Source organism: Artemia franciscana, chromosome 4 (assembly GCF_032884065.1).
Source record: "Artemia franciscana chromosome 4, ASM3288406v1, whole genome shotgun sequence".
In the NCBI taxonomy this organism is placed as follows: Eukaryota; Metazoa; Arthropoda; class Branchiopoda; order Anostraca; family Artemiidae; genus Artemia; species Artemia franciscana.
The window spans coordinates 61,976,992-61,994,385 of record NC_088866.1 but is presented as its reverse complement, the minus strand read 5'-3'; the positions used below and the strand labels follow the sequence as shown (position 1 = coordinate 61,994,385).

At 36.2% G+C, this 17,394-nt stretch overlaps 1 protein-coding gene across 1 annotated transcript in view; it reads right to left on the bottom strand.

The window, feature by feature from the left end:
- Window positions 1–17,394, bottom strand: part of LOC136026693 (cullin-3-A-like) — a 46,723-nt gene that overhangs the window by 8,388 nt on the left and 20,941 nt on the right. Inside the window, exons 6-7 of the mRNA XM_065703442.1 lie at window positions 10,564–10,760; window positions 641–779 (exon numbers count right to left, since the gene is read on the bottom strand). Coding sequence (XP_065559514.1) covers window positions 641–779; window positions 10,564–10,760 — 336 coding nt within the window. The remainder of the gene's footprint in view (window positions 1–640; window positions 780–10,563; window positions 10,761–17,394) is intronic.

Sequence of the window (17,394 nt, the reverse complement as noted above, 5' to 3'; positions counted from 1 at the left end):
GGCCAGCCATTCTATGCTTTCGCACACCTTTCTTGCTTACCTTCCCCAGATTTCTTCGGGTACCCATTTAGAGTTGGGTCGACTCTGGCTGAGCTTACAGAGTCAGGACACTGACCCCTGTCCAAAACAAATAACCGTCCATACCAGGAATCAAACTTCCTCCCCTCGGACAAAAGATTTCAGACCTAGGGCGCAAACCACTCGGTGAGGATGGCTTTAAAAAGAAAACTTAAAAGCTAAAATATTGATCACGCCGGAAGTATTCTATTATATATTTTAAAGATTAACACAGGCTAGGCAGAGTTGTCACTATCACCCAATTAAAGAAAAAATTACTCTATTTATGACAATAAGGAATACTACCTATAAAACAAACATTACCAGTCTTACAGAGGGAAACCCCATACTACCCCTGGCTACGGTCTTGTCTGGCGAATAACTAAAAACCATAAACTGTACAACATTTTTTAGCATTATAAAATAAAATATTTCCATGGCTTTCTTTATAGCTCTTCTAATTTTAACATTAAACAACTATTTAATCTTAAATGTGTAGCAAGACACAGGCCAAGAAATAGAAATCTTATTAACTAGGAAGAAGGGCTCTCCTTAAAAACTTGATTAATAGGGAATGTCTTACTTGAAGCACTTTTCTTGATTTCATGATTCTGACAATGGCAGCTTCGATTTCATGTTTACGGTCTTCATCAACCTTTTGCCTTGTTTCTTTGCGCTCTGGCTCTGATTCCCCACGCGCTGCCACTTGCTGAATCTTCACCCTTAAAAAAAGTATTTACAAAAAGGAAGTAGCAGAAGAAAAAGAAAGAGTGAGATGAAATAGAATAAGCAGAAGTGGGCAGCTTTTTTAGCTATTACAGAGGGTTACCTCATAGTAGTATCATTTCGTTTGCCCATCAAAAATAAACACATTAAATATAAACAATATGCCCTTTCAATTTCAAATCGAATGAGCTCTTTTTGAAATTTCTAAGACAACAAATGGCCATATCAAAATTTCTATCAGATGCATTTTGGGAAAATATGAGGTGTTAGGGGGATATCAACGCTCCGATCACTCTGAATCTTAAAAAGGGCAATACAAATTTTGATTATAGAGCCAAGGAGCCCCCCTCCGAAGTTTATACGATCACCCTTTCTATATATACCTTATGTGCCCACAGGGCATAAGATAAGATAAGGTAATATTTATTTTCAAAAGACTATCACAAGCTCTATAGAGCCGAATTCGCTTTATGTGTCAGTTAAAGCTAAGAAAAAAAATTCAAAACAGTACATTATGTCAAACACTTAAAATTAAACAGAAATCAAAAAAGCAAAATCATCAAAGATAAAGGGCAAATCAGTAAACTTAACAATTAAATTACAAAAACATTGCAGTAAATAAAAAAAAATATAAACGGCAATAGAGGAAAAGGGGAATTTGGCAAGTACATAATCACAAATTATTATTAAGGTGTTCCAGAATAAAGGGTATAAAACTTTTACGAAACCTCTCTGTAACAGTATGGATCGGAGAGTAAGTTGGGATTGCTAAGGAGGCTGACCGGGGAAGTCGGAGTCTAATGGGATTGTGAAAATCAGGGAGTAAGTCCTCAGTACGGGGATTGGAAATGACTGATTTAGCGAAAAGCAGGCACATTTTTTCCCTCCTTTCTTTTAAGGTGGTAATGCGTGCAGCTTTAAGGAGGAAGGAGTATGGAATTTTGCCTTCTTTGTAAATGATCCTGAGCGAACACTTTTGGACCGACTCGATTTTGTCACGAAGTTCGTTTAAAAGTTGCGAATGCCAGACCGGACATGCATATTCCGATAACGGCCTGATAAAGGATAAGTAAACATGGAGGGAATGTATCTTAGGACAATTAAATTTGTTTAGCAGCTCAAAAATGGATAGTGAAACATTTGCGTGTTTAACAATGTTGGAAAAATGTGTATCCCACTTAAGATCATTAGAAATTGTGACACCAAGAAGCTTAACATGTTTCACTAGCATTTCGCGTGAAATCGGGTCGTGAAAAGCAGGAGTAGATTTCAAGAAAATGATTGTCATTATCTGTGATTTACTGTCATATTTAGATTCTTAGATTCATCCGAACATTGGGTTAGGATTTCGACGGGGTCACTTTTAATATTCCTATGACATACTTCAAGGATTGACAAGTCATCCACATATTTCTATCTTTGGGGGATTTCCTTGCCAATTTCGTTAATCATGACAAGAAATAATAGTGGTCCCAATAAGGCTCCTTGAGGTATTCTACAGTACCTAGGGAGGGGGTTAGAGAAGGTATTTTTGTATTTTACAACTTGCGATCTATTTGAAAGGAACGATATAACAATATTTACTAAAAGTGGGTCAATAGTTATCATGTAGTAAACGAATTAGGATATTGTGGTCAACTAAGTCAAACGCTTTTTGGAAATCGACTAAAACCAGGTTTAGCCAAACATTTGGTTTCTCTAGTTCACTTAGGATCGTGTGAATCAAGTGTACGAGGTAATGGGTGGTGGAGGTTTTTCTTAAATTACCAAACTGTCGGATGTCAATGCGTGGTATAATTTTAATTTTAAGCCAGTCACAAAGGAACCCTTTGTAAAGGTTAGAAAAAACTGGAGTGAGTGTAATAGGACGCATGTTGGTTACAGTCAGACTGGAAGATTTCTTTGGGATGAGTGTTATAAAACCTAGTTTCCAGCAACTTGGGAATTTACCAGATTTTGTAATTTGGTTAAAAATATCAGATAAAGGTCCAGCAATTGTGTCTGAAAAGGCTTTAATCAAGTCAATTGGGATGTCTAATTGGCAAATACTAGATTTTTTGAGCTTTCGATTTTATTTATAGCATCAGAGGGAGAAATTTGGGGGAAAGAGGTGGAGGGAGGAACAGTTTGACCTAAGCCAGTGAAAGGGGGGAGACTTTGTACAATGGACGCAAGATGCAGGTTCAAATCGTTGGCTATCTTGTAAGGGGGCTCAGGGAGATGAAAATTAACTTCAACAGGGTTTTTTCCGCAAATCTCTTTTATTTTCCAGTACCATCGTTTGGGCTTACAGATCCTTAACCTTACTATTGTAATACTCAGAAGCTGCCTTTCTCAATTTTCTCTTCAGGAACTTTCTTAGATCATTAGCCTGTGTGATATATCCTTGCTTGAACAAATTGATTTTTTTCCTTATTAGTTTTTAAAAAGTCGCAGTAATGTAAGGTTTATCCGTAGAGCATATTTAAATTTTTTTTTTCACCGGAAAATGGGCTTCATAATTACTCCTCAATAATTTTTGGAGGGACAAAGCCTTGAAGTCGACATCATTTGTTTGGTTCACAGGGGACCAATTTTCACTAGTGATCCAAGAGCCAAAATTGTAGAGTCCTGAGTCAATTAGAGGTCTAAAAACGGTTTCAGTAATAGTAAAGAAATGTTTAACTGTAGCTAGTGGAGATAGGAGTAGGCTAAAGTGGTAACTACCTCCGAGAGGGGGAAGAATGGTGACGGGTCTGTAGAAATTTGACATATTGGTGCATATTAAATCAAGAGTAGAATTACCTTTGGTAGTAGGGACTTTTACAATTTGTTTTAGACTAAAAGTATTACATGTAGACTCAAGTTTTAATTCATTTGCATCACCTAAGAGGAAAATTCCAGCATTTGGGTATTTAGATAGTATATAGTCAGCACTGCCATGCAATTTTTCAATAAAATTAATTTTTTCAGCCGCTCTCTGCCCAGGAGAGTAGTAAAAACAACACAGGACAATCAAATTGAAAGGCTGTGGTAAGACCTTAGGTCGAACACAAACCCACAAAATTTCATCAAAGTGAGTAAGACAAGGAACTAATATTTCTGAAGGATAAAAATCATTACGAACAAAGAAAAGAATTCCACCCCCTTTCTTACCCAGAGGGTGGGTTTCGGGTCTGAGTTTAATAAACTGGGAGACATTATTCATTTTTAACATGTGCGTATTTTGAGCGTGTACTTCAGTAATAGCGATTATGTCTGATCTATATATTTTAGAAAAGGAGTCTAATTCAATAAGTTTTTCAAAATTAAGACTTTCAGCGTTGCTTAACAAAAGTGTGGCAAATTTAAACGACCTGCAAAGTTACCCTTTTTACACTTGACTTTATTTAAATTACAAATGGGTACAGGGGTGTGGTGGGATTCGTAGCGGGGACCAGATTAACGTAGTCAGAACAAGGGACTGGGGGAGCACATTTGACTTTTATGGGATGACTATTGGAGTCAACATCGATAGATGAATTATTAGAGTAAGAGAAGGATTTGTCTTGGGGGGACGGGCAATGATATGGATGAAGCACGAGGAGAACAATTAGGATTTATTACAAAACAATCAATTTCTTCTAATAGCGAAAACCTGTTACTAAGCGGGATGGCTGCTGTGAGTTGCTGTTGTTCAGTGGGAGTGCTATCTGGTGATGTAAACGAGACTGAGGCGGGGGAAGTGGGTTGGTTAGACACGGAGGGGGGAACGAAAAAGTGTGCGAGGGAATTTGGGTGGGTATGTAAAACTCCGGCCTTTGGTACGCGGGAGAAGTCAGACGCGTTCGGGAGAGCTCCAGAGGAACCGAGTTGTAATGATCTTGGTACAGGGGGCTGCGAGCTGAAATCATAATCGGAAAGGGTGGGGCCTCCCTCCAAAATATATCCCCGTTTTTTGTCAAATTCTTAGAACTAACATCGTACCCATGCGAAGGTACGATAAGCACATAAGCTTGTGGCTTAGAGAATAACCTACTAAAAGACTTTGGTATAAAAACATGATACTTGTCACAACCGAAACAACGACCCGACATAACAAACAGAACAAATTGAAACATGGTCAAACGAGCACGAACTTTTATTGCAAGAACCCGTCAGAAAATATTTACAAATATGGAGCCGATTACATCTCTTTCCGTGGTTACATTTTGCACGTAAAAAATCCTTCCAAACTGATTTCGTTTTTTTATTTTCAATTACACGCTGATCACCTTTTTTTTCCAGCTAATTCTTCCGTTTCCTTCACTTTCATATGCCACAAGTCTCTCATAAACAATTTCAATATCTGCATCGGATTTCGTAGTAACCTTATTAGTCTTTAAATCAAAAGTGTCATTGTCCTCTTTCAAATTCAGCATACAACCGGAAGCCGTAAGTTATTCCTGTATTCGGGAGCCTGATCCTCTACCATACTAATAGAAGATTTGTCAGTGGGATTACGTTCATGAATAATTGATTTTATTTCAACATTATTAACTTGACCGTTCCGGTCAATGTCATTGCTAATCACCTGGTTTGTCACTGGTTCAAACACCCTTGACCTCTCTAATGAATTTACGAAGGGCAATATAGCATTTTCTAAATTTTTATTTTCACTTGATTGACTTCATTATTCTTTGTTATATCACTGTTTTGAGAAATTACGGTCGAAATCTAGCTTAATAACTCTTCTAGTCTGTCTTTTAATGGTTTAAGAATATCAAGATTTGTCTGGCAAGCAAAATCTTTAACACAGGGATTTGGATACGTTAAATTTTCTCTGGTAACATATGAGTAAGGTTCGGTCTGAACTGATACCTCACGTGAGCAGGTGCGTAATTTTCCAATGGTGGTGTTCAGAGTATAGGATGGGTCGACGGAAGAAAAGGTCTGGCACTCAGTCTGACAAGAAACTTCAAGAGGGGGGGACGCACTTCATGTTGTAAATAGGGAGAGGCTAGAGTCAACTTCTGCGAAGAGGGGAGCACCGGCGATTTGAGCTCTTTTAAGATATTAAGCATCCTAGCCCTTGAATTTGGAGAACGAAGGGTGCGAGGTGAAGATAAAACATGTGAATTTAAAGAATTTACCTGATTGATTGGCATTTTCTTAGAGGAGCAGTCAGGACAACATCAGCTCTCACTCCAATTAGCTGTATCAATTCTGGCACATTTTTCTGCTCCTGCGTGAAACGAGCAATTGCACCCTCCACACTTCACAGAGTTTCTATCCCCAAAGACATAATTTCCGGACCTTTCAAGTAGGTTGACCCAAATGACTATCTCAAAATTTATATTGGATGTGTTTTAAGAAATGTTGGGAGTAGCAGGGGGGTTAGTTGCTCCCAATCACTTTCTACTATTTGAAAGCGAACTGGCCCTTTCAATTTCCAATCGAATGAGCTATTTTCGAAGTTTCTGCGACAATAAATGGCCATCTCAAAATTGCTATCAGATGCATTTCGGGAAATATGAGGTGTGGGAGGGCAGGGTTATCCATCCTCCGATCACTCTGAGTCTTACAAGGGGCAATAAAACTTCTGATTATAGAGCCAAGGAGCCCTCTCCAAAGTTTATACGATCACCCTTTCTATATATATACCTTATGTGCCCCCAGGGCATGACCTACAACTCTTGCCCTGAGGGCTGTGGGGGAGGGGTGCCATCACCAAAGACATAATTTCCGGACCTTTCAAGGACGTTGACTCAAATGACTATCTCAAAATTTTGATTGGATGTGTTTTAAGAAATGTTGGGAGTAGCAGGGGGGTTAGTTGCTCCCAATCACTTTCTACTATTTGAAAGGGAACTGGCCCTTTCAATTTCCAATCGAATGAGCTATTTTCGAAGTTTCTGCGACAATAAATGGCCATCTCAAAATTGCTATCAGATGCATTTCGGGAAATATGAGGTGTGGGAGGACAGGGTTATCCATCCTCCGATCACTCTGAGTCTTACAAAGGGCAATAAAACTTCTGATTATAGAGCCAAGGAGCCCTCTCCAAAGTTTATACGATCACCCTTTCTATATATATACATTATGTGCCCCCAGGGCATGACCTACAACTCTTGCCCTGAGGGCTGTGGGGGAGGGGTGCTATCACCAAAGACATAATTTCCGGACCTTTCAAGTACGTTGACCAAAATGACTATTTCAAATTTTTTATCAGATATGGTTGGGAGAATAGCGGGCGTGTGAGGGGGGTTAGTTATCCTCCAATCACTTCCGACTTTTAAAAAGGACACTGGCCCTTTCAATTTCAAATCAAATGAGCTGTTTTCGAGGTTTCTATTACAACAAACGGCTGTCTCAAAATTAAAATCAAATGCACTTCGGGAAAATACGAGGTGTGTGGGGATATCCATCCTCTGATCGCTCTGAATCTTAAAAAGAGTACTAGAACTTCTGATTACCATTCCAATTTGCCCCTTCCAAATGTTATAAATCACCCTTTCTATGTATAACTTATATGCCCTCCAGGTTATAACTTACAACCCTTGTCACGAGGGCTTTGTGGGATTGTCATTCTCAACGACATAATTTCCAGACCTTTCAATTACGTTGAACCTCCAACAGTGGGTGTAAAAGGGGAGTTAGTTGCCTTCTAATCACTTTCAATTATTAGAAGAGGCACTAGCCACTTCAATTTGCAATCTAATAAGCCCCTTTAGAAGTTTCTCAAAGAATCTCAAAAATTTATATCAGATTTATTTCGGGAAAATACGAGGGGGAGGAGGGTATCCACCCTCAAATCACTCTGAATCTTAAATAGAGCACTAGAATTTTAATTACCGATTCCTATATGCCGCCTCTGAAGTTTATACAATCACCTTTTCTATATAAACCTTGAGTACCCCCAGGGTATAGCTTACAACCTTTGCCCTGAGGGTTGTGGGGTGGTTGTCATTTTCAATAACATAATTTATGGATTTTCCAACTATGTTGAGCAAAATAGGTATCTCAAAATTTTGATTGAATGTGTTTGGGGAAAAGTTGGGCGTGGGAGGGGGGTTAGTTGCCCTCCAGTCACTTCGACGATTAAAAAGGGTACTAGCCCTTTCAGTTTCCAATCGAATGAGCACTTTTCAAAGTTTTCACGACGACTCTTTCGATACAAAGTGCTCTGGTCTTAAAAAAAATAATACATTGTACCCGCACCGCTCTTTACTTAAGCAGCGCTATTGCACTACCTATGATACGTTATATTTCTCCAGGACATAGCTTACAATCTTTGCCCTGAGGGCTGTGGGGAGGAATATATAATTCATTTGAACTACGTTCAACAAAATTTCTATCGTAAAAGTTTGATTGGATGTGTTTGGGGAAGCGTTGGGTGTAGGAAGGGGGTTAGTTGCCCTTCGATCAGCTTTGACTATTAAAAAGAGCACTATTCCCTTCAATTTTCAATCGAATGAGCCCTTTTCAAAGTTTCTATAACAACTCCTTCGATACGAAGTGCCTTGGTCTAAAAAAAAAAAAAAAAAAAAACTAGCACATTGTGCCCAAACCGCTCTTTACTTAGGCAGCGCTATTGCGCAGCCTATAATAAAGGTAAATATAACTGAAAATTTTGAAAGATTATCAGAGAAACCGTCAATTCATACTTAGTATGTTAGATGAGAATTTAATGTAGTTGACAAGCAATGGCATTGGAATATTTAACAGTCTAACTTTAAACAAAATCTCTATATGGCAACTTATTTGTAATGTCAATAGAAACAAGGGAGTCCGCAATTTCATCAGTCATTTACAATTTACGTTTCGTGCAGCTAATATTTCATTACGATGGAATTAACCTTAAAAATGTACTAACGACTAAATAAGTGAAGAAAGGATGATGCATAACGAGAACCCCAATGAAATGACAGCCACAAAGAAATGATAGTAACCTAATCCAAAGATATAAGGTGCCTTACCATGTAGCACTATTAGTAAGGATCTTGGATGCAATGGAAACACAAAAAGTAGATTAGCCAAGACATGGGTGCTTTTCACAGCTGAAAAAGGGATGGAAGAACAGGAAGATAAGTCATTTAATTAGGATACTAGAGGCCAAAACAACGACATTGGTCAATCATGCCTCTGAAATACGGGAGCTCCTTAATGTGATTTTGAGATTCTAATAAAAAATTTTAGATAGCCATTCTATTCAAAATAGTCTAAATATTATATAACAATGTGATCAATATGATTAAATAATTTACCAAGCATACAACTACCATAAATAAGCATCAATAAATAAATAGAACCCAAAACGAACTGAAATTAAAATAAACAACAGAGTCAAACTCATGCAATTTACTGATTTTTTTTTTAAATGTTTTCACTGTTATAGCTTTAACAAATCAAAAATTGATTAAGATTTTAAGGAATAAATATCAGTATATATATTAAACTGACAATGCAGAATCATTTGAATTTTTTCAGTAAAGTGCAAATTATATTCTGACTTTTAGAATGCATAGGAATTTTGAACCCTACACATATTAATTTCTGCTCGTCTTGAGTTTGAAACTGTTATTTATTTTGAATTCTATTCGTTTTTGGATTCAGTTATTTATTGATGCCGATTTGTGGTAGCCGTATGCTTGGTAGATTATTGATTCTATTCTTCTTCATTTTTGGTTTAATGGAGTTCTTTACTTTTTTAAAACTTATTTTATGGAAAGTTTTTCTTTTTGATTAATCAAGTAAAAGACCCATAGTAACAAAAAATAATAGTCATAAATCCTTAAAAATTGTGCCAGATCGAAAAAATGTACACTATGGGAACTGCCTTGGCTGAAATCCTTAAAAAAGCAATTTACAGTCCCTTGGCATGAAGAAGAAGAAGAATCCATTGGCTTGATAAACAAGGGAATTGGCTGCAACTACAATATTCTCCATCGAAAGCAGTTTTTTTTCTTTTTTTTCCTCCGCAGCTAGCTTAGCATTCGGACATCAAAAAAGAGCCTATTAAGGGCTCATTTTAAAGAAAGCTGCGACATCTACGTTCTATAACGACTAATAAAAACTAATATCTAAAATATGAATATTTTTAAAGGAATAATTGCATTCCCGTATACGATTTGAACACTTGATACTTGACGTCCTTGGTATTTTTCGGACGTTCTTTTTACAAGAAAAATTTCTTTAAACATCAAAGAAGCGGAAATTTTTTTTTTTCTATTCAAAATCCATTCTTCAAATATACAACAAGAGAGAATAAGAACAATCAAATAGAACAAGAGAGAAGATAGAAGAATGGATTCGACCAATTGACAGAATTTGCTTAGTTTAAGAGGATTAACTGTAAATCTAAGTTTTACAAAAAATGTCCCATAAACGCCTTTTGAATTAGCCCAGTTCAATTACGGTCAAAAGATATTCTTGTGATTTGACTATCAAGTGAAATTTATAAGAGCAACGTGCTTGCTTGAGAAGGTGCACTTTTGATTGGGATTTGAAACCATTTCTGTGGAGTTTCACACTTTTTTCAGAATACCCATAAATTTGTTGTCGTAAAAAAAAAATTATGATTAAGAATAATACATATAACAGTTATTAATCTTGAATCAGTTTCGAATCAAAATTATGCCTCACTTGAAAGTTTTTTTTACATCTTCTTCTCAAATTTTTGTTTGCTATTGACTAGGGTTTGTTCATTACAAAGCCACCCCTAAGGGGGATAACAGTCAATGTAAAAAAAAACCAGCATCATTTCTTAGATTTTGTCAGTGTTCATGACAGCTGTTTTGATGAAATGATTCTTAAAACTATCTAAAGATAACAAATACTAACCTATAGAGCTTGGAGGTGAAGCCATCATTGACTTTAAACTGATGACTGGGTTCAATTTCCTTAGTCGGTTCCTTCCCTGTGCCAGTTCTATCAGTTGTGAGCCTAGTCAATACTCGCTGTTGCTGTTTCCCCATTGCCAGCGCTTGTACAGCTCTTACCAAATCCTTCTCCGGAATATTAGTTTCTGTTTTCAATTCCTGTTAATTAAACTAATTCTGTTAGATCAAATAAAAACTAGTTTCATTGTTACAACACATAACTACAGGATCTTGGCAAGACATCTAACAACGCCATTAATTCCATCTAGCGATACCACGAATTGCGAGATTCCGGGTGCAAGCCAGGCACTCTAAGTTTATATAACACTATTTAGCTTCCTTTTCATATTTAATTTATAGTTCTTATTTTATCTGTCATGAACGAAAAGATAAAAACAATGGAAAAAAAAACAAACTGTTACAGTGTTCCGGGTCATGAAATACAATGTTTTGTATGTGTTAGGTTGTTCGTGCTTACTTTGATGCACGTTTTCACCTCCCTTAATTCTTGGCTCTAAAGATAACTAACAGTTAACTTCGTTATTATTCAATTCTACCTATTACCATTTTCCCATTTCTGTTGTAATTATTTTTGCAGCACCCCCACTTGAGTTTAGCTTTTAGGGCTACAGCGGATAGAATTTACAGCACATGGAATTTATTAAATTTACCGCACCAACTATATTGCCTGCGGTTCCCAGATAATATCCTTATCTATATTTATTCTTTTTATCCCTAGATGAAACCTGTTAAGCGAAAGGTTTGATCATCTTTCTATTTACTTTGGTCAAGGCAATCAGTTTTCTTAGTCTTCATGTTTGGATTGGTTTTGAACATATTTTTGTTTGAACTCATTACCGGAATAAAATTCCAGGGATGAAATCTGCCACTTCTGCTATCTCAAATACTCTGCCTGAGCAAACTAAAAAGTTTGAATCTTTAAGAAATACATTATTTTAATTTCTCAGTTATTTTTTCCTTCTTTTTTCTATCTTTATAATTTTTTTTTATTTCTTCCCTTTTTTCTAATGCCCTTTGCGGTTTGAATTGTATGTCGGTATTATTTAGAGAACACGGCATTCCGCTCAGGCTTAGTTTTTGGCAGGTAACAAGTGATAGGCGGCCCTTTGACAACTTTTATTTCGTATTTTTTCCTTTGTTCATTCCCAGCCATAGAACTTTACATGAGAAATATAATGACAAAATGGTTCTTATAGCTTAAGGGAGTTTGATACCTTAAAATCATTTTGCAAGCCTTAGCATCAGCTGACCGTCTCAAAGACAAATTACCCATTATCAAATTCTCCCAGGGGACTAGCCAAAATCAAGAGCTGTTTTAATCTGTGGTTTGAGTATGAAATTCGATTGAAAAGACAATGAAATTTTCCGCCCCTATGTTGACAAAGTTTCCAATGAAAGCGGATTGCCCCACAAGGAGCTCACAAAATTGTCAAACAGATCAATTGATTTTTAACAATCTCCTAGAAGATATGCTAGAACTATTTAGTGAATATACTTTCCTGAACTTTAAAAAAATTCTTCTCTGTTGAATGTGTCTATCCCTGGAAAAAAGCGGGAGAATCTAAATGGTTTTTAAGGTTTAGTAAGTGTTACGAAAAACACATCCGTCCTTCCTTGATCGACTGACAAGTGTAACGGCACTATTACTCGAGCCTAAATCCAAATATTCTAAACCAAGAATTGCTGACTGTACAAATTCCTCTGTCAATATGCACCTACTGATGATGTGTAGAAAGATGAAGCCTCCAAGTGCTTTGTCTTTTTCTTACGAACCCTTCGCATAGAATGGGTCGTCGTAGGAACTTGGGAAAGGGTTTGGTCAATCAGAGATTGGAAGTTATATTACCCTATTAAAGAGTTAAAAGTGATTAGATTAACATGAAAAGTTAATAAGCCGCAATTTCCCCAACTTTTCAAAATGAACATTCTTTGTCGATTCTTTCTTTTAAACATAGCGCGTGTGATAAAAAAAGATAATCCGATTAAAAAGTTATGAATTCAAACCGAATTAACATTGAAAAGCCATTAATAAAAATATCATTTTTGAATAATTTAAAACAATAACCATTGAACTAATTAACATGTGATAGAACGTGTGCTACACATTCTATTATATAGACTGTTTTTTATTAAAAATATCCAATTTTATTGCTATTCACAATTTGCATTGCACAAAAATTTACATTGAAAGGTATTACGTCAAAAATACGTCGTATACATGAGGAGATGTGACCAATCAAGTGTATAACAACATTTCTTTTGCAAATAGAAGACGAAGAAGATTTTACTGCCTTTATTGCATTAACTTACATTATGGCAATACCTTACCTTACATTAATGCAATATTAAAGAAGAAAATAAACAACTCAAGACTTTGGACGAACTCAGTTATTGAACTCTCTCTGACAAATCTAGTGGAATGAATTGGAAGTAATTATTTTATTCCGTACAAATAAGTTAGTTTTGATTTTAATACTTTAGTATATCCGCAGATGACGATCGCTGTATGTGTTTGAAATATCCAGACTTTTGGATGTATTTTCACTGTCCAATAAATGGACTTATCCCCATTTAAACACTTATTTGTTCGTCATAGAAAGCAGTGTGCGTCATAGCGTCATAGCAATTGGTCTTGGAAAAAAAAATACTTAATTTAAGGTATCTCGTCAAAAACAAATTAAAGGTACGTCCGAAAAGCTAATTATCATTGACATTAAATATTAAATTCATATTAAAAGGGTTCCCAGCTATAAATTCAACCAGTTTTATATTCGTGCAATTGGTAAAAATTGTTAAAATGTTGTTCCTTTTTCACTTATAGTACAAACAGTTCACCAAGTTCCTTTTATCAGCTGGAGTTTTTGAACGGACGTAATAATCAATAATTACTATTACTAATGATAACTACCTTTTGGAACACGCCCTAAATAAAGTTTGAAACAAAACTTAAGATCAGAAGGAAGGATGGAGACGGAGAGTTTGCTAATGTTGGCTTCTGGTTGCTGACTGAACGCAACGATGAATTTGGGTTAGTAGTAATAACGATAGCTGTGTTAAATAAAACTATTTTCACATTATTTATTTCATTGTTTCACACTATTTTTCGCAATATTTATGGCATTACTATTTTTGAGAAAATGAATGATTTTGGATTCTACAAAAAAATTTCCAACTTGAATATGGCTATAATAGTAAAAAAAAACCTAATAGATACAATTAAAGAGAGATTGTATTATCTCAAAATTTAAAAACACAACTTTTATCAAAATCCGAAATATATAGCTATAAGCTGACAGTTGCCTTAGTAAACAATTTCTGAGACCACACTGGCTAAGGATGACAAAACGAAAAAAAAATCGTAAAAAGAGAAAAGGAGTACAATAACAGCCAGTGAAAAATAGAAGAGAACTGTACAAGTATTTTGTCAAGACCTCCGTTCGACCGTCTTCAGTGAACAATAAACTGATAAAATACAGATAAAGTACAAAGGACAATAGAAAAAAAAAAAAAACTTAAAACAAACGCAAAACTTTGGAGGTTTCATTTTTATATTGTCCTATGGACTTTGATCTATAGTATGTTGGTCTTAACCGAAATATTTGCACGGTTTTCTACTATTTTTCACTGGTTTTTACTTGCCTCACTGGTCATGTTTTCTCTTCCTTATCATTTTTATTTGGTTTTATTACCTTAGAAAAACATAATAATAAATTTCCTAGTTATACTCGGCAACATTCTTATTTCAAAGGGCCAAACAAACCTTTTTACAACTATAAAAAACCCAATAAAGGTCCATGAATTTCAGGTAAACCCGTTTAATCAAATATCTAATCAAGCCGGTAGTTGATAATAAACTTATTTTTCCCAGACTAATCGGATCTAGACCTGGTGAAAGAAATTTTTGAAGGTCATTAATCACTCATCATACGCTCACTAGTTACGCGCAATAGACACATTTCCACGTATTTTCAACTTAACACCATATAATTAGCAATTATTATTGTTTTATTGATGGCAAACAGAATGTCTTAGGGCATACGTAGGATTACTACCATTTACAGTTCAATGAATTTCTCAAAATTTCGTCCTTGAGCAGTTTTTTTTTTCTTGGAAAAGTACAAATACAAATTTTCTCATAATTAGTTTGATTATGGGATGAGAAGTGATGCATGTCAGGGTAAAACAGCAGTATTGGTCATTGATGTTACTTTAAATTTTCTTAGAAATAAGCGAAGAATAAACCTTCAAAATAAACTTGAGCACAAATATGGATGTCATGACAAGTCATAATGAACTGTGCGTAACAACTCCGATTTCCAATTAATCGCGAGGGGATATTCTCGAGGAGAGGTGTTGACCATGAATATTCAGAATTGCGAAGGATCTTTTCATTTTTAAATTTGAAGATACTTGAAGATTTTTCCAAAACGGCACAGTACTTTTTCTGATTGACATACTAACATTTTCTGGTGTGAAAAAACGATCTAGATGGGTCCCGACTTTAGGAAAATTTGTTTCCTCCTCCCAGCACCGTTAATATATGTTTCTTAAATTCTCTGCTAACTAGAATTAGGGACAATAAACTGTAAAAAAGACTGCCAAAATGAACTAATAAAGTTAAAGTTCAAATGTATAAAATTCGTATGCAGTCATTGGTTAATTAAGTAGACACCTTAGGGGTCAATTGTAACATCCAGGCTGATGGAATAGGTCATTTCAACTTTGAAAGCTGTCTCAGCAAGATATTCAACTAAAAATAGCACTATTTTTGACTGGATTTTTTGTAATATAAGTTTGTTTTTCATTTGTACAGTGCGGGGCACGAATTCCAGAATCGACTAGGCCAAAAAATAAAATGAATGTCAATATAGGCAACTCTAGAAAAATTACACACAAAAGTTTTTTCTTGTGTGAATCAGGGTATAGGCCTCATACCCTGATTTTGGAAAGGGATTGCATGGACGATCTCTTTTAACGAATCATCTGCTGACCTTTGTTTCTCATTTAGAGACAGAGCCTGTGCTGCGTCTGCTTCGGGGTCTAATACTAAAGAAGGAGTCTGAATGTCACACAGCAGTGCTTTACTAGATGTGGTAGGCATTCTGTCTAAGACATATGGCGAGAGGAACTCATAATCCTTGAAGACATCTCTGTTGGTGGGGTAGACCCCACTTGCTCTGATTCCACTGATTATATTCTCAGGAGTGAAAGCCTTTAAATATGGTTTCCCCAGCAGCTCAGTAATGTTATACACTAATATAGTTTTACATCTATGGGCAGTCATAAAACTAGCAGCTTCCTCGTTGTAGTAGGCCTTAAGGCACCCCATGACTATCCTTTTTAAAGACTGTAGTTTGTGATTAGTGTAGAGAGGGGCAGTTAAAAGTATAACACCGTTAGTTTTAGCAACTGATCAAGCAATCCAACGGTGTATCGGCTGATCTGGTCGTCTATTTTCAGATGCACAGGCGACTGTTTGGAAGGTTTGATTTGATTGATAAAATGCTCCAAGTAAAGCAATGAATGAGAAGCAGTCATGCAGCTAGAATTATTTTTTGATCCGATCATGATGGTTCCTGGCAAAGCTGCCTGGAGTAAAATTTCCTAATACTGTTTTCCTGGGGATATAAGCAAAGGAGAGAGTGTTTTCCTAATGAGTTAAGACCCACACAAATTGTGGTCAAGTGATTTTTTTTTGCTGATGTGACCTTCCCTACTTACTTTTGACCTCACTGTGCACGATTATACCAGGCTTTTGGATGTTTTCAGATTCAGTCCGTCAACATTCCAAATGTATTCTAATCTGAACATGTTTTTATCTAGACCTCGCACCAGGTTGTTAAAGGAAGCCCCTACTCTGTGACGGCTGAAAGCAGTTGCCCGTCATAAACTTTTACCTTCTAGTGTTCTTACTGATAGTTTTAAGGCGATCCATAAAACCGCGGTACCAATCTCTATCTGCAGTTCCTCCACTGACTCCACTACCTTTGTATTTCCTGTTATCCGGAACTTTTATATCTAACATATAATCTAATCCGGTACTTTTATAGTACTTTTTTATATTACACTCTTAATAATGACATAAGTGTATGCAAATTTACGTGCTTCTTGGGGAGTACAGTCGAAATGCATATCAGCAATCGTTTTCAAGCAAGTTTTTAGTCCTTTTTCTAGTTCCTCTTTACATGTTTATCACGTGTTGTAACAGTGTGTAAATAGACTCAGGGCCAGACTTTGTAGAAGGATATTTAGCTTTTCAACTTTTTCTCATGTTGTCTTGCCGCGGTCCTCTGAAGATACCCATGGCACTTCCATAATGTCCAAATGACTTTTTGCCGACTAAAAACTGTTGTTTTCTTTTCTTCTGGATCCCAGGCGCCTATTCTTTCTTTTCTCATCTGTTTTACTTTTCAGCATTTTATCTTGAATGAAAATTAACGGAAAAAATAGAATTCATGTTCACCTACTGGTCTGGCAGGATTAAACAATGCCAGAATTAATCAAGTATTGTGCTTTGAGCTTGCCTTCAACCTTTAAATATGCTGTCTAAACAGCTTTTATCAGCATAGCCCACTCTCGGACATCTTGGTGCGGCATGCCGAGCCTACCCCGGGGTATTGTAACCGAACGTAGGAGTTTGTCATCCCGCGGAATGAAAAAATGGTAAAAGCAAACCAGTGAAGATGGAACGTCTCGGAAGTTGCCGAAAGACAGGCAAATAATAAGAGAATACAACGTGAGTTTGCAGCTTTTCTAGTATTCGTGATTAGGC